Source organism: Danio rerio, chromosome 23, assembly GCF_049306965.1.
Source record: "Danio rerio strain Tuebingen ecotype United States chromosome 23, GRCz12tu, whole genome shotgun sequence".
NCBI lineage: Eukaryota > Metazoa > Chordata > Actinopteri > Cypriniformes > Danionidae > Danio > Danio rerio.
In genome coordinates this window covers 2475001-2498326 of record NC_133198.1, presented here as the reverse complement: position 1 = coordinate 2498326, position 23326 = coordinate 2475001, and the positions used below count along the sequence as shown (strand labels likewise).

The 23326-nt window shown below is 40.4% G+C and overlaps 1 protein-coding gene across 8 annotated transcripts in view; it reads right to left on the bottom strand.

Moving 5' to 3' along the window:
- Window positions 1-23326, bottom strand: part of LOC101886810 (pleckstrin homology domain-containing family G member 1) — an 86944-nt gene that overhangs the window by 6270 nt on the left and 57348 nt on the right. For all 8 annotated transcript variants that reach the window (XM_073939669.1, XM_021469871.3, XM_073939672.1 and 5 more), the window contains 12 exons: window positions 17905-17951; window positions 14807-14957; window positions 14269-14400; window positions 10892-11074; window positions 6867-6962; window positions 4342-4428; window positions 4059-4092; window positions 3889-3975; window positions 3413-3451; window positions 3280-3302; window positions 2011-2181; window positions 170-289 (listed from right to left, as the gene is read on the bottom strand). In XM_073939669.1, the coding sequence (XP_073795770.1) occupies window positions 170-289; window positions 2011-2181; window positions 3280-3302; window positions 3413-3451; window positions 3889-3975; window positions 4059-4092; window positions 4342-4428; window positions 6867-6962; window positions 10892-11074; window positions 14269-14400; window positions 14807-14957; window positions 17905-17951 (1170 nt within the window). The remainder of the gene's footprint in view (window positions 1-169; window positions 290-2010; window positions 2182-3279; window positions 3303-3412; window positions 3452-3888; window positions 3976-4058; window positions 4093-4341; window positions 4429-6866; window positions 6963-10891; window positions 11075-14268; window positions 14401-14806; window positions 14958-17904; window positions 17952-23326) is intronic.

Genomic DNA, 23326 nt, shown 5'->3' with positions numbered 1-23326 from the left:
CAAGTTTTCAAAACATGATTACTATATCACATTTAAATCTAAAGATAAAATGACCTCCAGTGCTTTTTGCAATGGTCTGCTTGCAAAAACACTCCAACATTACTTAAGACATGTTGCTGAATGACAGATAGAAAGAATGAAATGCTTAAAACGTTCACCATGTTCTTACCTGGAGGTCTGCGTGGGTGAGGTCATTGTTTCTCCACTGTTCAATGCTGTCCACTGACACTTGCTGGTTTAGTCTCTTTCGGCTTCCTTTTCCCGGCACTCTCAGCTTTCCCCCAGAGCTCTGCTTGCACAATTGTTAAATTTTAGAACATTATTCATAATCAATCAAACATAAACCAAAGCTTTGCATTTAAAATGAGAGTGTTGCTTGTCTTTGCAATACAGTACTAAGGAATAGTCAGGACATTGCTGTGTTGAAGTCACAATTATTAGCCCCTCTTTGAAGTTTTTAAATATTTCCCAAATGATGTTTAACAGAGCAAGGAAATTTTCACAGGGTGTCTGATAATATTTTTTCTTCTAGAGAAAGTCTTGTTTTATTTCGGCTAGAATTAAAGCAGTTTTTAATTTTTTAAGAACCATTTTAAGGTCAAAATTATTAGCCCCTTTAAGCTACATATTTTTCTGATAGTCTACAGAACAAACCATTGTCACACAATATCTTCCCTAATTACCCTAACCTGCCTAGTTAACCTAGTTAACCTAGTTAAGCCTTTAAATGTCACTTTAAGCTGTACAGAAGTGTCTTGAAGAATATCAAGTCTAATATTATTTACTGTCATCATGACAAAGATAAAATAAATCAGAAATTAGAAATTAGTTATTAAAACTATTATGCTTAGGAATGTGTTGAATTTTTTTTTCTTGCTGTTAAACAGAAATTTGGAAAAAATAATAATTCAGGGAGGCTAATAATTCTGACTTCAACTGTATATATATTTGGTTCACTATTCTGATGAAAAATCTAATATCTAGTCACCAACATGGAACTTTGGCAGTGCTGAACTGAATTTTGCTTAAGACCAGAGCGGTGTCAGCTCTAACCAACATAAGCCAGCGTGCACCATCATGGAAATCATGCTGATTTAAGCTGGATTTTTTAGCAGGGTAGATGTGCCTTTAATCTCTAATTATTTTTCCATTTAGCAAGTAGAAATAATAATAATAATAAAAAAAAACAGTTGCACTTTTATTACTAATTTACAAAACAGGCTAGAACTACTTAAGATTAGACTGTTAGCGTAATATCAATCACAGCAGAGATATCAAATACTGAACACGTCATCATGTTGGCAGCTCAGATCCTAAATCCTTTATCCACTTATTATCCATTTATTATCCACTTATTAAGTATATCCAGTAGTCAACATTTGAAGTGGATCATCAACTTTCATCAGTTGTCCTAAAACTATTAAACAACACCCATTTTTTTATGATTTAAATCCACTTCAAATGTTGACTACTGTATTTAACTTTTATTATTTATTAAGAATTAGTTTTTGAAAAGCAGCCATATTATTTGAAAAGGTTTGGCTTAGTAATTGTGAGACACAGTTTCATAAACCTAAAGGGCCTGTTTACACCTTGTCACTTCATGTGTGTTTTTTAGCTTAGATTTGTAAAAACATTTCCATTAACACTTGACCACATAAATGCATCTCCGTTAAATGGATCTGATTTCACTCTTCAAATTCTATGCTGTATTCAAATTTAATTAGGTTAATCGACTAGACCATCAGATACAACAGATGTCATTTAAATAATACTCAATAAAAAAAGTAAGCTGTATATCTTATTTTATATGTAGATAACAGAAAGCTTTGTATTTCATTTGATCAGATTTATATACATCTTCAATGTGTTTTAGATGGCTATCCATACAGAAAAAGTGCATAATGTGATCAGTTTTAAACAGGCCCAAAGTGTCATATAAACCCATAGGCTCACTCAGAAACAGGTGATATGGATGAAACTAAACATCAAATGTCAGATCAGACTAACCAATCCAGTGTCGTCCTCATCATCAGCATCCTGCGTGTTCGGCTCGTCGTCTACATCACTGTGGTCACCGGGGTCCAAAGACTCCTGTGATTCGCTGACTAGACTGCGGGATCGGCCTATAGAACCCAAACTAGCCACTGGTGACAGCAGTGTGACCCCAAAACTCGAGCGCTGTGTGGAACAAATGCAAGTTTTAAAAAATACTTCTCAGAGAAATCACATCAGATTTGAATAATGCACCAAAACCTGGTCCTCGCGCCCCACCGCTCAGCATATTTTGCATATCTCTCTTATTTAACACAGCTGATTTAGATGAGCAGCTTGTTAGAAGAGCTGCATGCATGCTGTGTTCTGACTGACACATTCCCTATGCAGTGTGCATTGTTCCCTAGTCCCTACTGCTTCATTGATATCTACCTGAGCATGAGAAACCCATATTTCACTTCAGAACATTCATTCATAGATTTAAATAATGGCATTACCTGCGGTGTCTTACTAGAGAAGTGTGAAAGGTGACCTAATATACCCCCAGTGAATAAATACAATATAAATTCACTTATTACATGCCCGTAGTCAGCCTGGTGAATGGGGTGGTTCTTTTTTGTTGCAGTTATTCGCCTCATTTTCTATTTCATGATTTTTTTATGACTATATATTTATGCCTATTTTAGCCAAGATAATATTTAAATCTATTTTATTATGGGCCGCTTTTGGTGCTTCACACCTTTTTATTGGTCATTTTTTATTGGTCATACAAATGTATTCTCAACAATACAGTAGCGAAAAATGACTTCTTTTACGTCAGATTGTGTTTTCTTGCTCAGCTGGATGTTGGACTCATGAAAAATATTTGTTAGCATTGGCCAAAACTGATTTGAAGTCACACTGAAGCAACAGCCAACCGAGGATTCTGCTTGGACTGAAAGCCTTTTTCAGGTTTTTTTTCCACCATGATGGCATATCAGTCAAAATAAGACAAATGAGCTCATGAATGAGACAAATTCTGGATCTTTGTCAGTGAGGGATGGGTCTTCTGAACCACCCGAACCCCCCCCCTGGCTCCGGGCCTGTATTACACACTAAACTGTTGTTTGACTGAAACGTGCTGCCTTCCAACTGACGAGTTTCCTGTGGAGTCCACTATGTAGGGCACTTGCTATTGAATTAGAACAAACGTCTGATGTAAACAGAAACATGCGAAATGCACGGCGCAAGGACCAGGATTGAGAAACTTTGGTATAATGAATTAGTAATTGTTGTATCCTTTACCTTCTGTATATCTGGGCTGGATACTACAACGAGAGAGAGAGAGAGAGAGAGAAATATAAAATTAACTTATTAACATTATTTCAATATTTGAAGCACAAACTCATCTATCTTTTTTCAAACACATGCTACTTACTGATGTGTTTGGAGTTCTTCAGTAACTTAGATAATGGCTCTATAGATAAGGAGACAGAGAGAAAGAAGAATGATGATCAGTAAAATATGATCTTTGTTTATTTGTTTGTTAGCATGTTCGCCTCACTGCAAGAAGGTCGCTGGTTCGAGCCCCAGCTGGGTCAATTGGCGTTTCTGTGTGGAGTTTGCATGTTTTCCCCGTGTGGGTTTCCTCCGGGTGTTCGGGTTTTAAGTCCAAAGACATTTGGTAGAGGTGAATTGGGTAGGCTAAATTGTCCATAGTGTTTGTGTGTGAGTGAGTGTGTATGAATGTTTCCCAGAGATGGGTTGCAGCTGGAAGGGTATCCGCTGCGTAAAACATATGCTAAATAAGTCGGCGGTTCATTCCGCTGTGGCGACCCCAGATTAATAAATAGACTAAGCCGAAGATGAATGAATGAATGTGTGTTAGGTTGTTGTACATGCAGTGGGTCTCACCTGTCTTTCTGCGTACTCTGCGGGGTGAGGGACCCTCTTTAGTGTTCACTCTCTTGTCATCAGAGTTGTGATTAAAACTTGGGTGGTCTAAAAAAAAAACATATATTGTTTGAAATCCTGTCAATTTTAAAGCCAAATAAAGGATCAAATGTAGTGCTGTGATTACTTACTTGCCGTGTCCATCTCTAGAATGGCCTGCTTAGCCTGTGGGGAGAGAGAAAACACTTGAGTTTGAGTGTAAATCTTAACCTAATGGCCTCTGGGTGGCGCCGTGCCTCCACTTCTGTAAGTACAGAAACTTCTGCTTCTCCTTCAAAGTTCTTACGTTCTCTTTGAGATGTGAACTACTTTATCATGACACAGTTAATGTGAACAGCTCAATTTGGCCACAGCTGCGTGACCATTGAGTATATTGTACAGAAGCAGAGTCAGGACAATGTGTGCGTGTCTAACCTTGGCCGGTATTTTGGCTGGATGGTTTTCAAGGATCAGCCGTTTTAGATGCAGGACCCACATTTTCTTATCCTGTTGAGACTTCGCCTGAAAGTGAATTACAGATATAAATCAGCACAATCTGCAAGTTAAGGGTGCTGCATGTACCTATTTGACTATCCTAAAGCATAACAATGCCATAATATCTTTGCAGTTATTTAAGAAACATGCAAGTGAACATGTTTATCTGAAAAACAATACTAAAGTCAGTTTCTGAGCAGAGTTCTGTGTTGAATATCTGTCTTTATTTAGTTCTCTATAACCTGCACACTGCTAGATTACCTAATAATATTTCAGCACCCCGGTTTGCCTTGGTGGACAACAGCATATTTAATTTCAGTCTTGAAAGGTATGTGAATACACCATTAAAAATGCATGTGAATGCGGCAAGATGTCCTCGCTGCAGCTTGATGACGTAGGCGATCGTTAACTACATAGCGGACCTTATACCGCCCATTAAGGAAGCACCCATATTACTGTGATGATTGGGTTTAGGCTAGGGGGGGTGTAGGTGCTTGTCCTTATACTGCCCACTAGGGTAGCGCCCATGCAACTGTGACGGTTGGGTTTAGGGTAGGGGGAGGTGTTGGCGATTGTCAACTATGTAGCGGACCTTGTACCGCCCACTAAGGTAGCGCCCATGCTATTGTAATGCTTGGAATTAGGGTAAAGTGAGGTGTAGGCGATCGTCAACTATATAGCAGACCTTTTTGTTGCCCACTGACATAGCGCCCATGCTACTGTGACAGTTGGGTTTAGGGTAAAGGGAGGTGTAGGTGATTTTCAACTACATAGTGGACCTTGTACCGCCCACTAAGGTAACTACACCTGTGACGGTTGGGTTTAGGCTAGGGGTAGGTGTAGGCAATTATCAACTAAGTAGTGGACCTTGTACCACCCACTAGGGTAGCGCCCATGCTACTGTGACGGTTGGGTTTAGGCTAGGGGGATGTGTAGGCAATTGTCAACTACGTAGTGGACCTTGTATCGCCCACGAAAGTAGTGCCCATGCTACTGTGACAGTTGGGTTTAGGGTGGGGGGAGGTGTAGGCGATCGTCAACTACATAGTGGACCTTGTACCGCCCACTAAGGTAACTACACCTGTGACGGTTGGGTTTAGGCTAGGGGTAGGTGTAGGCAATTATCAACTAAGTAGTGGACCTTGTACCACCCACTAGGGTAGCGCCCATGCTACTGTGACGGTTGGGTTTAGGCTAGGGGGATGTGTAGGCAATTGTCAACTACGTAGTGGACCTTGTATCGCCCACGAAAGTAGTGCCCATGCTACTGTGACAGTTGGGTTTAGGGTGGGGGGAGGTGTAGGCGATCGTCAACTACATAGTGGACCTTGTACCACCCACTAAGGTAACTGCTATTGTACGGTTAGGTTTAGGCTAGGGGGATGTGTAGTGTAATAGACCTTGTATCGCCCACGAAGGTAGTGCCCATGCTACTGTGATGGTTGGGTTTAGGGTGGGGGCAGGTGTAGGCGATCGTCAACTACGTAGCAGACTTGGACAACTACGTCATCAAGCTCCGGGCTGCAGCGAGGACTGTCTCGAAAATGTGACTTCCGAAGACAGAATCAGTCTTCAAAATGAGACGCAGACCCACATAAGGTGTTTATTAACTAGCAAATAATACAAAAAATGTAAACATTAGGTGAGCAGATTTAACGCTCAATAAACAGATACACTCACTCATCAATCTGGAAACCTGCAAGTGCATCGTTTTGTCATCAGAGAGTCCAATATTTGGACTGCAATACATTCTTCAGTCCTACACTTTTAAAGCTCATTTGCAGACACACCTCAGTAGAGCTGCTGTGTCCACGTCATCTCACATTCAAAGAACGTCAACACCAATGATCAAAATCAAAACAAACACGTCCATCATCTGGGTGAACGTCAGCACAATCAGAAAGTAACAAACAGATGTGATGGACTGGAACCGCCACTCACCAGTGACGCACGTCATTTCAGAGAGCGTTAAAACCAACAGTACAGCTTCAGTACTCAAGCTAGCTTTGATCATTACTTTAATGCAGTTCATTTATCCCCTTCAGTGATAACAGAAATGTAGGAGAGCATGCGATCGGGCATGTATCAGCTGCTGAGATAACAGTAAGCCATCCAATCTTCAGGAGACAATGTGATTTACTGGCATTGGGTTGGTTGAGGTTTGTGCGGCACACACACTGCTTTACATTTATGACTACTAGGCTGAGGTCCAACACACAGGTCAGATGTACCAACACTGGCTTAAGGCGAGACTCGTACCATCATTCACACTCACACTTATGTGTGTGTATGTTCATGCATGCTGAAGCCTGTGGTAGAGGGGTGTGGTTTTACTGGGGTAAAGTTCAAGGCGATTGGCTGTCTGTCAGAAGCCTGGCCTCAGGCTGGACATTCCACTGTGTGTGTATAACACCACTGATCTTCAGTTACATGCTGTTTCTGTGTGTGAGAGTATGATCTCTTACCTGCACAGTGTGTTGAAGTTTGGGATTCTTGTAGTGAAACACGCTGAAGCTCAGAGGCTCTTTAGGTATGACTTCTACCAACATTAGGTTACAACACTGCAAACACACATGGGAAGAGAAATACATTACAGGCTAGAATACATTAGAACTGGGACATCAATTTATGCATTTCTTTGTACACTGTCAAATTAAAATTGTGCAAAAATGTTCTTGTATGCGTACATTAGCCTGTCACTTGGACAGTGTATTCAAAGGTACTCCTCACATCAGCTTCTTTACCTCTTAAGGGTGCATATTACTTGCTTAAACCCCATTTACATTGCCTCTTCTTTAAATGTACAGCCTGATCTCACGAGGAAACGTAAGTATTTTACGTTTTTTCAGTATAGTGGTAAACAGTTTCAGTAGTCGCACCCAATCCCACCCCTAACCGTCATTGGGTGATGAGCAAATCGTACTAAATTGTACGAATTAGATTGTACGAATTCATACGTGTGGCGAGTGGGCGGGGCCAAGAGCCGTGGGAACGGAAACTGTGGCGCGCACTGGCCTCGAATCCCATGGAAGGAGCTCTGGACTATAAGAGGAGGAGGCAGAGAGAGGACTGGGCCCGGACATATTGTTTTACTTTTGTTTTAAGTTTGACGGCAGTATCCTTGAGGAGCTGCCGTCCGTTTGATTTGGTTTAGTTGGCAGTCTCCATGAGGAGCTGTCGTTCCTGTTATTAAAAAATATTCTAAGCCTCGTCAGTTCTCCGCCTCCTTTCGGGCGGCCAAAGGTCCGTAAGCTTCATTACAATACGAATTAGCCACTAAATCAAAAAGTTACGAATTGCCGTGAGATTGCGTTGGTAAAACCCAATAAGTTAAGGCAACTCAAAGCGTTTAAGGAAACTGATTGCAACAAACCATTTAAGTTCAAAAACTGATCCTGAGTACTGTGAACTTAATTGTTTTGAGTAAACAAAGCAGTTTGAGCACAGTAGAACCCAATAAATGAAGAGAACTCAAACCAGCTGAGTGCTGTAAAACCCAATAAGTTAAGGCAACTCAAATCGTTAGAGGAAACTGATTGCTACCAACCATTTGAGTTAAAAACTAATCTATATGAGTACTGTGACCTTACTTAATTTAAGCTGAAGTAATGAGGTATTAACACTGTAAGAAGTAATTACTTACTTAAAGTGAGTAAACCAATTGCCTTAAAAGCAACAAGTTGACTTTACAAAACAATGCGAGTAAACCCGTTGTAACTTGGAACTGTTACATTGACTTAATTTTTATAATTATGCAAATTGAACTTACTTTTTAAAAGTCTGCTAATCCCTTTTTAAAGTGTCAGACTCTTTAGCACGACTGTTTTCAAATAATTACTTTAATTATTACATTATTCCATATTTAGTGCTTCATTAAGTCTAGAAAAATCAACAATTATAGCCTGCATTAAATTTAAGACACACTGGAGTCTGGAAGAGCAGATTTATTTTACTGTAGGTCATTTTGCTAGATTAATAATTATATAATAAAGGCGTATTGGAAAAAAGTGATTAGTTTACTTTTATTTTAAAAAGTGAGAAAAATTTGCATAATAATAAAAATATAATAAATATAATAAAAAGTCATCTTAACAGTTTTAAGTTACAATGAGTTTATTTACATTATTTTTGTTAAGCCAACTTGTTAGCTTTTAAGGCAATTGTTTTACTTGCTTTAGATAACTAATCACTTTTTAAATGTAATTAACTCATTACCTTCAACACTGAAGTCAAAACTCTTTTCAAATGAGTAGAATCAGTAAATATTGAGTTAGCTACACTCGGTTCATTTAATAAAGTTGACTGTTGGGTTTTACAGTAAGGTAAGTTTTTCCCTTACTTATTCATGTGAAGCAGGAAAAATGCAGGTGCAGGTGCCTACAAACCAGTCTAAAAAGTGCATAGTATGTATAAGTGTGTTTAGTGTACACAAACCAGCGGTTTCACTACATGCTCATGCTTTCTCTTCATGTTAAAGCTAGATACTGGAGTAAAGGGGATCTAAAATAGTTTAAGAGATATTTCAGAAAAAAGTGCTCTTCCTTAAGTGCTTCCAAACCTTTATAAGTTTTCCTTTTCTGTTGAGCACAAAAGGAGATATTTTGAAAAATGTTAGAAGCCTAAAACCTTTGAGTTGCATAGTAGGAAAAACACATACTATGAAAGTCAATGGTTACAGGTTTCCAGCATTTTTCAAAATATCTTCTTTTGTATTCAACAGAAGAAAGAACTCATGGAGGTTTCTGACAAGTGAGTAAACGATGACAGGATTTACAGTTTTGTGTAAACTACACCTATAATACCAATTGAAAAGAGGTCATATCGTATTCTTGGTGTTTTCTAAAGCATAATTGTGTATTTATTCTGGCACTTGCTAGCATAAGTATCCTTTAGCATTGCATATAAATTGATCCTTCTGCCTCATATGCTTATCAGATTCCACATCAGATCACAATCGAGGATATTTGAGACACTCGCTGGTGTGTGAAGGTATGTCTTGAGCTGAACTCATTTGATATATTTTGAAGGTTGAGGTTATCTTGTGGACTGAAAACATGAGAAGTGCAGCAGTGCTGATTGTTTCCAGATTGAGATTCAATGGTTCAACGTATTCGACAGGCCACATGAACCTTTTCATTGGTTCCCAGAAAGCTCTAATAAGGCTTGATTGAGCCCTGGAAGTGACAGTAGCTGCGTCCCAAATGGTACACTATGCACTCATGCACTATGTACTTATGCACTTACACACTCAACAGGATAGTATATGTATGTAGTGTCGTCCCAAATGGCACACTGATGTTTTTTTTACTAAACGGAAATTCAAACCGTTTCCCTGATGAGGTTTGACGGTTGCCAAAGCAGTGAAACGACCGAATTATCAAATGATACCTGCCGTGAGTATTGCCGCATTCACCATCGGGAGGCGCTATAATCACTCTTGTAGGAGAATTTTGCTTTCACCATCCAAAATAAATAAAGTTATTCAACATGTGCATCAGATAGCTCCGCCCCTTCCACTACGTAAGCAAACCTGTGGTCGTTGAGTGTGTGAAGTGTCCATCATTACACACTTCATTTTAGCGGCTGAATGAGTGCATCATTCGGGTAATTAAAGTGCACTGATTATTCTTAGAGTTTTCAGTGTGAACACACTGCTTACACTATTTATACTACAAAATGGCGTAGAATAGTGCATAAGTATGCGATTTGGGACGGAGCTAGAGAAAATGCAACTGTCTCTGTTGTGCAAGAGCACGCTTGCTTTAGGCTAATGTACATTCTGTGGGGCAATGCTTGTGTCTTTGTGTCGTTTTGCAGTGCCTCACACATGCATGCTGCTATTTAAGATGCAGCGTTAAGAATGTAAACTATTACACAGAGTGCGGCTCATCAACGTCAGTTTCAAAGCAGTGGACCAATCAGAAGAACTCTTATTGGAGGTTACCTTGGCAGAGGACACACTTTTTCAATGGCAACTTATGATACTACCAAGAAAGCTTTAGGGGCAAGCAGTGTTGATGTACCCCAATAGGTATTTTGTTTTAACACACTTCTGGAAAAGTTAAATGAAAACCAGATCATTTTCAAGATGGTAACAACACATCTTCCCATACTGTATGGATGAATTCCTTAAACAGATTCAGCTTGATTGCACCCGTCTTCTATTGATTCTGCTGGTCTATTTTCACACTGAGTTTGGGTCTGAACCACAGCATTATCATCCAGTACTGTTTTCTACAGAAGCTGCATAATGACCCGTTTGTGCCTTCAAGATTTTCCATTCATTTACATGCACAGAACGCCACTTTGTTTGCCATAGATGCATTGTGAGAGATGTGAGGAATGTAGGATGCTCTTAAAGGTCATACTTCTCAGACAAGCATCATTATAGTATGCAATATTCTCAGGAGCATGCAGAAATCAACTTTTAGATATTAGCAAGTTACTTCCAAGAGTTGAAAAGAAAGTACCGTATATGAAAATATCTCACCAGAATGTGGGCCTTGTATGTGTAGGTCTCTTCACGTTTCTTGGTGATCAGCAAAAGTTTGTCGAACAGGAATAGTGTCCTTTCATTTTTTGCTCTCTGGATGCGAAATGTGCCCTCGAGTACCAGCTCGCCATAGCCAATCAGATCAGGCCCCTTCCAGTTAGTCAGCAAACTCTGGATCTCCTGCGAGAGAGAAAGTGAGAGTAGATTATTAAATAATTGCTCCGGAATCCTTGATCCTGGTTGGTCAATCACAACATTGCATGGTATGTTATTTACAGATAACAACCGCTCAAAGTAATAACACAAGCTCATCAATGAATATATATATATATATATATATATATATATATATATATATATATATATATATATATATATATATATATATATAGTTGAAGTCAGAATTATTAGCTCTCCTGTTTATTTTTTCCCCAATTTCTGTTAAACGAAGAGAAGATTTTTTTCAACACATTTCTAAACGTAATAGTTTAATTAATTATCTCTAATAACTGATTTAGTTTGTCTTTGCAATGATGACAGTAAATATTATTTGACTAGATATTATTCAAGACACTTCTATACAGATTAAAGTGACATTTAAAGACTTAACTAGGTTAATTAGGTTAACTAGGCAGGTTAGGGTAATTAGGCCAGTTATTGTATAATGATGGTTTGTTCTGTTCACTATCACTATTAAAGATGCTAACAATTTTGACCTTAAAAGGTATTAAAAATAAAAAAAAAATTAATTGAAAACTGCTTTTATTCTAGCCGAAATAAAACAAATAAGACTTTCTCCAGAAGAATAAATTGTTTTAGACATACTGTGAAGATTTCCTGAATCTGTTAATAATAATTTGGGAAATATTTAAAAAAAAAGTAAAAAATATTCAAAGGGGGGCGAAAAAATTGACTTTAACTGAATTAAATTTTTTTTAAATTGCAAATATTTTGGGTTTTTTTTTGTTTTTTTTTTTGCACTGGTTGATTTTTATCAGTAGTTCTGTTTTTGTTTGCAAATTAAATTTTTAATTCTCAAAACTTAATTTTCCATTTTTGGACAATTGCATTTGTCTATTTAATTATTTTGCTCAATATTTTATTTTTTGTTTGCAAAACTTTCCTTTAATTTGCAAGTATATATGGCCCTAGATCAGAGGCGGGCAAACTACAACCCGCGGACCACATACGGCCCGCTAAACACTGTCATCTGGCCTGTGAGGGAGTTTTTAAAATGCTGCTTCTGAGTAACGGTTCGGTTTCAAAAGTAGTAAATAAATGATGCAATACAAATGAACGCCTCTTGATGACAGTATTGCACGCGGTACTGTTAGTGAAACCTGCAGAATTACAACACACTCATTTAATTTTCTTGTCGGCTTAGTCCCTTTATTAATCCAGGGTCGCCACAGCGGAATGAACCACCAACTTATCCAGCAAGTTTTTACACAGCGGATGCCCTTCCAGCCTGGGAAACATCCACACACACATTCACACACACACACTCATACACTACGGACAATTTAGCCTACCCAATTCACCTGTACCGCATGTCTTTGGATTGTGGTGGAAACCCGAGCACTCGGAGGAAACCCACGCGAAGGCAGGGAGAACATGCAAACTCCACACAGAAACGCCAACTGAGCCGAGGTTCGAACCAGCGACCTTATTGCTGTGAGGCGACAGCACTACCTACTGCGCCACTGCCTCTCGGATATTTAAATGCACTCGACCGTTAATGACTGACTCAGAATGTTGTGTGTTTAAGGAAGAATGGACAACAATATTCCTCTTCACCAATATCAGACACAAAGCGGTAGGTCTAATATGCCAAGAAAGTATTACTGTTTTTAAAGACTACAATCTAAAGGGCAGATCACACCGAACCCGCATTATTACATTAATATTATTATTATGTATTAGAAGACATTATTTTATTGTTTTATGATGATTGATAAGTGATAAGTGACTTGTAAAATTGATAACAATTTAAAAGAATTCCTTTTTGTGTAATTGTGACATGTTTCTGTCCGATATTACATGTTCCATGCATACTGATTAAAAGTTATTTTCTGAAGGATTTGACATGTGGCCCTTCACTTGGTCTGCAAAACTTGATGTGGCCCTCGGGTCTAATAAGTTTGCTCACCACTGCCCTAGAATTACTCCATAGAAAGGGCCTTGGACAGTTTTTTTCATTAACAGATGTCTTAATGCAGGGTTGTGAAACTAAGTTTCTGGAGGGCTCAGTTTAGTTCCAGCCTCACCCCAATACACTTACCTGTAGGTTTCAAACAAGCCTGAAGGACTTAATTAGCTTCATCAGGTGTGTTTAATTAGAGCTGCCGCCCTCCAGGAACTGAGTTTGACCCCCTTGTCTTAATGCAAGGGTGTCCAAACTCAGTTCTGGAGGGCTGGTGTCCTGCAGATTTGAGCTCCAACTGGCCTCAACACACCTGCAAGGATAATTCTAGAAAGCCCAGTAAGAGCTTGATTAGCTAGCCCAGGTGTGTCTGATTGGGGTTGGAAGTAAACTTTGCAGGACGCCGGCCCTCCAGGACCGAGTTTGGACATGCCTGTCTTAATAATTGTATCTTATAAAGAAAACATGTCAGGTTTCTCCAAACAAACTGGCAAGTAAATTAAATTGGCTAATTATTTTTCTCCAATTTTAAAAGAAAAACAGTCAAGGTCAGCTTGCCCTCATTCAAAACAAAAAATATTTTGAAGCATCCAAAGGACACCTCACTAAACCTGCCCAGGGAAAAGCATATTCCAAAGCAAATCTCTCCACAAATACACAAAGAAGTCCAGACTTACCCAAATCCATGGCCGTGCTCCCGTCAAACAAAAAGAAACCAAGCCATCTGATATAATCCTCCACAAATCTTGTCAACAAACTGAATATTAGTCAAAAAATATATATACTTAACAAATTAATCATTAGATTAACGAAAGTCATTAATTCAACAAAGTTATCACCAAATTAAACTTACGGACGAGCCCCCATATTTGTCACGACCCGGCTCAAGGCAATGACAAAATTAAAGGGAGGACATACACCGGATGGTTTGGTACCAAAGTATTTATTTAAACATTAAAGAATAATAAAGTGCTCACTTTAGGTAAGCCAAAATCAAAGATTAACCTAAACTAAAAAGAAACAAAACAAACAGGAGCAAAAGCACGGCCCTCACAAGCCAACACTGCTGGCTTTTATAGAGGAGAACTCGGGTGTTCCCAATTGAGCAGATGAGTCTCTGTCCTTCCCGCTTTCGGCCGATCAGTGTGTTGGTCAAAGAGACTCGTCACAATGTGAAGCAGGCAATAAAATGTGCACAGTGTGTACATGAGTGTGTGTCGTGTACACAAACCTGCAGTCTGACTGCGTGCTCATGCTTTCTCTTCATGTCGTTGATGTGCCAGGCCACCCTCTGCATGGTGTCAATGGCCTCCTGGATCACGTCATACATCTCTGAGTCCTTCTCCAGATGAGTGGCAATCTCCTGCAAGACACAGGTACATCTCTCAGCTTCTCTGAATGTGTCTAGTGCAGTTTCTGCATCGAGATCGCATACTTCCCAACTATATAGTAAGTGAAAGGCAGTATGCCAGCCGACTAGTATGTCCGAACTAATAGTATTGGAAAATAGTATGAGGAGAGATTCCAAAGTGCAATGGATGCTACACTCTCCCATGATGCCACACGAGAGAATTCATGAATGTGAGTGAAGCGATGTGGCGGATGCAGTACAACTGAATGACATCCGTATTGCTCCCATTCATACTATGTTGAAGATACTTTTCTAAAGGTCATGAAGTAAATTCAAATGTCACTTTATATACAGGTGTACTATGATGTGTGTGTGTGTGTGTAGAAGAAGCTTATCCTGTGTGTGTGTGTGTACTTACATGCAGTAGTAGATGATACTTTAGGATCCTCTGGACAGGTTTAAGCAGGTAGGAGCCCAGAGGAAGGGAGTGTTTAAGACTTTCCTGGCGCTCTCGCAGAAACTTTGCCACCATTTTGTTCCGCATGCACTCTGTTAAGACAGCAACGGACCTGCAGATACACAGATAAAATGAATCTGTTCAGACTGTAACCAAAAATGTAATCACCCTCAAGTGGTTACAAACCTTAATGAGATTTTTTCCTATGTTGAAAACGAAAGAAGATCTTTTGAAGAATGATGGAAACCGCTAGCCATTAGCATCCATAGTAGGGAAAAAAAATACTTTGGAAACTCTACTGGTTTCCAACATTCTTCACAATATCTTCTTTTGTATTCAGCAGAGAAAGAAAACTAAAGAGCTTTAAAAGAAGTGGAGGATGAGAGTAAATGATGAGTACATTTTCATTTTGGGGGGGTGAACTAATCCTTTAAGTACACTTAAAAATGCACCAATGTTTATTGCACCAGCAGTTTCTAAGAACTGGCTTTCATGTTCACTACCTAGCAAAGTTTTGGTATAATTTGACATTTAAGACAATTAATAAATACTTATTAAACACCTTATTGTGGTATATTATTCATTCATTCATTCTTTTTTTGGCTTCGTCCCTTTATTTTATCCGGAGTCGCCACAGCGGAATGAACCGCCAACTTATCCAGCATGTTTTTACACAGCGAATGCCCTTCCAGCCGCAACCCATCTCTGGCAAACTAATGGTAAGAGGGGCGTGGCTAAAAATACTGTGGTTTAAGCGTCAAACTGACATCATCAGAGAAGCACCGCCCCTCAAACTGCTGATGCAAATGCTCTGGGTTTGATTGAGGATTAATTTGCATGGATTAATTGTTCACTTGTAAAGTGTAACGTTACCCGAAGTCACCTAAAGTTCACTTAAAGAGTCTCTAGTTCACCACTAGTGAAGAGTTCACCACTGATCTTAATTATGAGGACAAACAGGTGAAACATTGCTCAAAATGTGTGTACTCGATGAGAGAAGGGGTTAATTTATGTATAAAAACTATTTTTAGGCCCAATGTACAGTATTGCGTACATAAACACACAGACACACACACACACACACACATAACAAAAGCATGGTTGACAGAGTAAGGTCAGGCCCTTCTGTTAAAACACAGATTTGACAGTTTATTGGATCTGCCGCCACGCCTCGCAAAACACTGCGACGGAGAGATGTGTGTATGTGTGCATGCATGTGTGTGTCGGCATTCCAGCGTCCTGCGCACAGACTCCACATTGTCCCAATGGGAAATATGAGCTGAGTATCACTGAGATACAGCTATTGCTTTCAGGAGTGTTACTGTATGTGTGTGTGTGAGCATGCCATATGACCTTGGTTAGGGTCAACAGCTGTGTGAGGGTGTGGAGAAAGGGTCTCCCTGGCCCAGACAACAATCCCTTCACACACACACACACACACACACACACACACACACACACACACACACACACACACACACACACACACACACAGCATCTGATGAAACTATTACCAGTCATGTCACTTTTCATTTTGCCTGACATCAAAAATTGGACAGCACGTGCTGGATTAGAGTGTGTGTGAGCCTGTGTGTGCTTGTTTGTGTGATTTATGAGGACGCGAATTTGAGTAATGACATGAGTATGATCTAGGTATTGCAGTTACACTGTCCAAAGCCACTTACAATTGAGGTATTACAATGTTGAGGTGGTTTATGAGGACGTGCCCTGTGTCCTCGTAGTTTAAAATCCCACTTAATGGGGTTTTTCACATTTACAAAGTTTGCTGCAGGTTTCATGGGGGAGTTTAGAAACAGGACCATATATCTCTCTGATTCTACTTTCCCTGCCTAAGGTGGAATTCAGACTTAAATGTGCCTCTTTATTCAACCCGGGATCATTGTGGAAACGTAGCCCCGCGGACGTTTCTGCGGACCGCGAGATACGTCCCGGGAGGTACGTATTCGAGCGGTTTTTGTTTTCGCGGATCCGCGAGAGACCGCTGTGCTCGCTTTTTCGTGTCTCGGGCGCCTCTCGGGAGCCCCTCCTCTTCCTCCTCCTCCTCCTTCCCTAAACCCGAGCGACGGTTTGCAAAAGCCGTCCAGAAAAAAAAAAAGCAAAAGCCCTCGTCTTCGATTTCGACCGCAATTTCGGATCCCGCCGTGTTCTCGCTCTTATTTTTCGGATTCTGTTTTTCATCTTACCTGATTTCTAGAACCGCTGTTCCCCGGACTCGGTCCTGGTCGTCATCCCCGTGGCCGGCTCCTCCTCCTCCGGGGCCTCCGCTTCGCCGACGCAACGCTGTGAGCTAAGCTGACAAACTGGTTGCATCGGGAAAGCCCTCCACTCGGAGGCGAGCCGTCGGCCGGCGAGCGCGAAGAGCAGGGGTGAAACGGGCCCACACCCGTTTCAAAAAATTAACCGCGGCCGTACGTACCTCCAGCCACGTATATTGCGGTCTCCAGAAACGTCCGCGGGGCTATGTTTCCAGAATGAGCTTGGGTTGTCTTTATTCCAAGTAGTGAAGTCTATTTACACAGCTCCCACTGGATGGACACACTCATTCCCCCTAAACTTCACTCTCATCCGGGTCACGGCACCAATATGTTGCCTCCATAACTGTATACCTCCTTTACATTTGTTTGACATTCTTAAAATGTTTGTTGAATGTACTACACATTTCTTTAACATTAGCACTTCACTGATGTGCAAAGGGTTACTTGGTGCACTTTCAAATGTAATAACAGAGGGGCAGAGAGGACAGCTGATAGAGAGAGGGAGAGAGACATTAAGACAGGGGGTTTCCCTCATGGGGGGACATATAGAATCAGACTGGCAGACTCCAATAGTGTTACACAGATTCACATACATACATTATACAGTAAAATATGAGCACACACTCTCACAAGTCTCACATTCCCCACACACACACATACACACATATACACACAGGCATCTGAGGCAGCCATTGCGATTGAAGTCTGACACTGAGAGACAGATGGTGACACACAAACCACAGCCATGAACTACTACCACAAACCACAGGAAGTATTTCTTACCTTGGATAGTTCGTGCAGTACTGCGTGTAAATGTGGAAGTCTTCGCTCTAAAAAAAAAACAATTAGGAAATTGGGTTAGTTACTCAGATGACGACCTGCGTTTGTGTGGAGGTCAGCCAAAGGTCCCTGCTGTGAAAATGACTGGATAAATATCATCGTTTAACAAAGGTGTGCTGATTAGCTATTACCTAAGAAATCAAATGTACAGGGATTTGTTTTGGCTCTTGATTTATTGGGTCTGGATTTTATCGACTGCCTGAGCAATACCAGTTATTAGACTTCAGTTTAATTTTAAGCTGCGGTCACACTGGGCTTTTCCTCGCATAGACTTCCATTCAGGTTGCTGCGGTGCAAAGTTCAAGCTTGGTGAACTCTGACCTGCGAAATCGCATCACTTGACTGCGTGAGACCAATCGAGGATTAAAACATGACCTCTCTGGACAGAAATTTAAAACATGGAGCAAATCGCTCGCTTTTTAAAATGTCTAATAAGCTTGTTTAATCCCGCCCCTTTTCGCAGCGCCATCGACAGAATATCGCACACACAAACTCTAATGTGACCGCAGCTTTAGGTGATTCAGTTAATGGTTTTGGGAGTTGTAGTTTTGTTTTTATTGTGTGAACATATTTCTATTTAGTTTTCAGTTTTAGTACTGCTGGATTTTACCGAGTTGACAGAACACGTCCAGGTGTCAACCACAGCAAAGTTTAGTGTTTGCACAGCTTACAATAACACTTGTGCAAACCTCTTAGTAATAAAAATGAAATAATAGTTAAACAAACAATGAACAAACACTGAACCATAAACCACACAAATGGTTTATGGTAAAAAAAGAGTGCTAAATGATTGAATATAAATGTTACTTTAAGGGAGATTAAGAGAAAATAATTACTTTAAGAGAATTTAAGGAAAAAAAGAGAAATTCTTAATATCGTCATGTTAAAGATCATGTTTGTATTTAAACATGCCAAGTTGACTTTTTTTTTGTTTTTGGCAAATGAAGGAAAGACAGAACACATTTGTCAGTTTGTTTATTTTATTTAGTTTCAGTTTTTAATTTATTGTGATTTTTTTTGGTTCGCAAAAATGTTTTCGATCAATAGTTTCAGTCTTAAAGTTATTGCACACTGAATCCAAAGTTTTCATCCATAATTTACGCATACTAAAAAATAAATTCGACCTCACATTGTGTAAATAGTATAGAAACACTGCCTCCAAAACTTTCATCTGTCATAAAAAAAATAAAAAAAAATCAAACGGGTTCATTTTTGCATCCAAAAAAAGAGAGCGCTTTAGGAGGTGTTTTCAGAGCCACAGTACAAGTAAAATACAAAATGCCGTAACTTGAGCGACAGCTAACTTTTTTTTTTTTTTTTTTTTTTTTTAGATTTATTTTTGGCCTTTTTGCCTTTATTAAGTGAATAGGACAGTATTTCAGACAGGAAGCAGAGTGGGACAGAGAGGGATTAGGGTCGGAAAATGTCCTTATGCCAGGATTCGAACTCGAGACGCCCTGAGAGCTACAGCACCATATGTCAACGCACTTACCACTAGGCTATTGCGCCGTCGAGTCACAGGCTTTCTTTTTGGCTTAGTCACATTATCAATCAGGGGTCGCCACAGCGGAATGAACCGCCAACTTATCCAGCGCATGTTTTATGCAGCGGTTGCCCTTCCAGGTGCAACCTGTCACCGGAAAACATCCTCACATACTCATTTACACACATACACTATGAACAATTTAGCCTACCCAATTCACCTGTACCACATGTCTTTGGACTAGTGGGGGAAACCGGAGCACCCGGAGAAAACTTACGCGAACACGAGAAAAACATGCAAACTCCACACAGAAAGCAGATATATCTGCACCTAGGGCGGCAGAATAGAGAGGGCAGCGTCCACAACACCTCCCTCACCACCCGGGTCCTCAGCAGATATATCCGCACCTAGGGCGGCAGAATAGAGAGGGCAGCGCCCGCAACACCTCCCTCACCACCTGGGTCCTCAGTTAAATCAGCGAACCCACCCTGTCCTCACTTTGTTAACCAGTCACATTCGTTTTCACTTCGGATTGAGGGCGGCGGCAGTTCAGCTTGCTCCGGCCCTTCCCACTGCACTGCCGTGATGCCCCTTTAGTCGTCATTTACTAAAATAACCTGGATGTGTATTTCCTTTTTCCACAAAGGTAATGTCACACACACATACACTTGTACAGCTATCTTTATGGGGACTTCAAAAGACGTAATAATCTTTATACTGTGCAGTCACAGCCCAACCCTCACAGGGAACAATCTGCATCCTTACATTTTTAAAATAGTTCATTACATGTGATTTATGAGCCGTTTTCCTCATGGGGACCAAAAATAAAACATCCCCATGAGGTCAACATTTATTGGCATTGCTGTGCTTGTGAATACTTGCTATATTACAATGTAAGGAATACACCCGCGCACACACACACACACACACAGCGGGTGCAGTGACTGTAATAGGAGTCCTGATGTTGTGTTTACTGTAATGGTAGATGTGAGCGTGCTCTGATTAAATCTCTCTCTCTTCTCCTCCTTCATCTGGAGTCTTTTGCTCTCTCATTCCGCCTATATGAACATCAAAGCTCTTGGAAAAGTACAGAGAGTCTGACTATCAAAGAGCCATTTATCCTCTTCCTCTAATATCCCTTCACTCGGCCGCCCCCGCTGGCTTTCACATCTGCCCTCTCTCTATCCACACACACAAACACAAACACACAGGTAGCCATATTAGTGTGTCCTTGTCGTGACCCAAACACACACACACACACACACACACACACACACGCACACAAACACACACACACACACACAAGTGCAGTGGTAGGTTCTCGTCTAAATTGAAGGGCAGTATATTCGCTGCTCTTTTCAAACATCTGGAACCGCAACCAGATGTGCACTTATGGTTTGATAATGCTAAAGCTGTCTTCTGAAGTATCATGTGCAAAAATACTGGAGTGAGAGAAGCGGGCTAGCATTTAGCACATGAGCATCTCTATAGCGATATTACAGAGGTCAATTATGCTAAATTAGCTTCCCAGTGTTGATTAGAGAGTTTCTTACACACACTTTTAGTTCAGTTTCATAATACACATGGCAGGTTCAGCACGTTTCTCTGACCACTCCGTGTCTGAAATGCTTATTTCTAGGATCTAGTCTTTCTTAACCCCGCCTTTTTAAGAGTCTGATCTGCTCTGATTGGTCAGATGGCTGTACTCTGTTCTGGTTGGTCAAATGACCCTATTCTGCTCTTATTGGTCAGATGGCTGTACTCTGTTCTGGTTGGTCAAATGACTCTATTCTGCTCTTATTGGTCAGATGATAGTACTCTGCTCTTATTGGTCAGTGACAATACTCTACTGTGATTGGTCAGATGACTCTGGTTGGTCAGATGGTGGCACACTGCTCTGATTGGTCAGATGATAGTACTCTACACTTATAGGTATGATAATGGTACTCTGCTCTTATTGGTCAGATGACAGTGCTGTGCACTAATTGGTCAGGTGACAGTACTCTGTTTTGATTGGTCAGATGACTGTACTGTACTCTTATTGGTCAGATGGCAATACTCTGCTCTGATTGGTAAGATTACAGTGCTCTACTGTGATTGGTTAGATGGTGGTACTGATTGGTCAGAAGATGTTTTCACTGGTCAGATGACTCTGCTCTACTCTAATTGGTCAGGTGACAATACTCTGCTTTGATTGGTCAGAGGACTATACTATACTCTTATTGGTCAGATGACAATACTCTGCTCTGATTGGTAAGATTACAGTGCTCTACTGTGATTGGTTAGATGGTGGTACTTATTGGTCAGAAGAATATGTTTTCAGCAGATGACTCTGCTCTACTCTAATTGGTCAGGTGACAATACTCTGTTCTGTTTGGTTAAATTAATCTGCTTTGATTGGTCAGATGAATATATATTCTCCTCTGGTGGCCAGATAAAAATACTCTGCTCTGATTGGTCAGGGGACAGTACTCTACTTTGATTGGTCAAATGACTGCTCTGGTTGGTCAGATGATAGTACTCCACTCTTATTGGTCAGATGATGGTACTGACTGGTCAGATGAATATGGTTTCACTGGTCAGATGACTCTGCTCTACTCTGATTGGTCATCTGACAATGCTCCATTTTGATTGGTCAAATTAATCTGCTTTGATTGGTCAGATAACTCTATTCTCTTGATTGGCCAGATGAAAATACTCTGCTCTGATTGGTCAGATGACTATATTCTCTGCTGATTGGCCAGATGACGATACTGTGATACTGATATATGGCAGTATACTGCCTTGATTGGTCAGATGATGGTATTCTACATTGATTGGTCAGATTAATATGTTTTGATTGGTCAGATGACGATACTCTGCTCTGATTAATCAGATCACAGTATTCTACTTTGATTGGTCAGATGGCGGTTCTCTGTTCTGATTGGTCAGATGATGGTATTCTACTCTGATTGGTCAGATGACGGAACTCTGCTTTGATTGGTCAGATGAATATGTTTTGATCGGTCAGATGACAGTAATCTACTTTGGTCATATGGCGGTTCTCAGTTCTGATTGGTCAGATGATGGTAATTTACACTGATTGATCAGATGAATCTGCTTTAAATAGTCAGATGACTCTACTATGCTCTGATTGGTCAGATGATGGTACTCTGCTCTGATTGGTCAGATGACGATACTCTGCTCTGATTAATCAGATCACAGTATTCTACTTTGATTGGTCAGATGGCGGTTCTCTGTTCTGATTGGTCAGATGATGGTATTCTACTCTGATTGGTCAGATGACGGAACTCTGCTTTGATTGGTCAGATGAATATGTTTTGATCGGTCAGATGACAGTAATCTACTTTGGTCATATGGCGGTTCTCAGTTCTGATTGGTCAGATGATGGTAATTTACACTGATTGATCAGATGAATCTGCTTTAAATAGTCAGATGACTCTACTATGCTCTGATTGGTCAGATGATGGTACTCTGCTCTGATTGGTCAGATGATGGTACTCTGCTCTGATTGGTCAGATGACAGTACTTTACTTTGATTGGTCAGATGACAGTACAGGACAGGATGCATGTACTGAGCAAACGTTTGTTTTAGAAGGTTGTGTAATTTCCTTGGGTCTGAACCAAAGAGCAGCAAACAGCAGGTGGAGGATGGCTCGACTGTTCTCAGAGAAGTAAACTGAGTCAGCGTTTGTCTTTAACACACAAGAGAGAAAGGAAGGCAGTTTTCTCAGAGCAGCTTTGATAGGAATCAGATGTAATAAAACTCCTCACTTTTACTGGAATCCTGAAGCTCCTTTGTGACACCAATACCACAGAACTAGCTGAGTAATGTCTAAACAATCACACACACACACACACACACACACACACGCACACGCA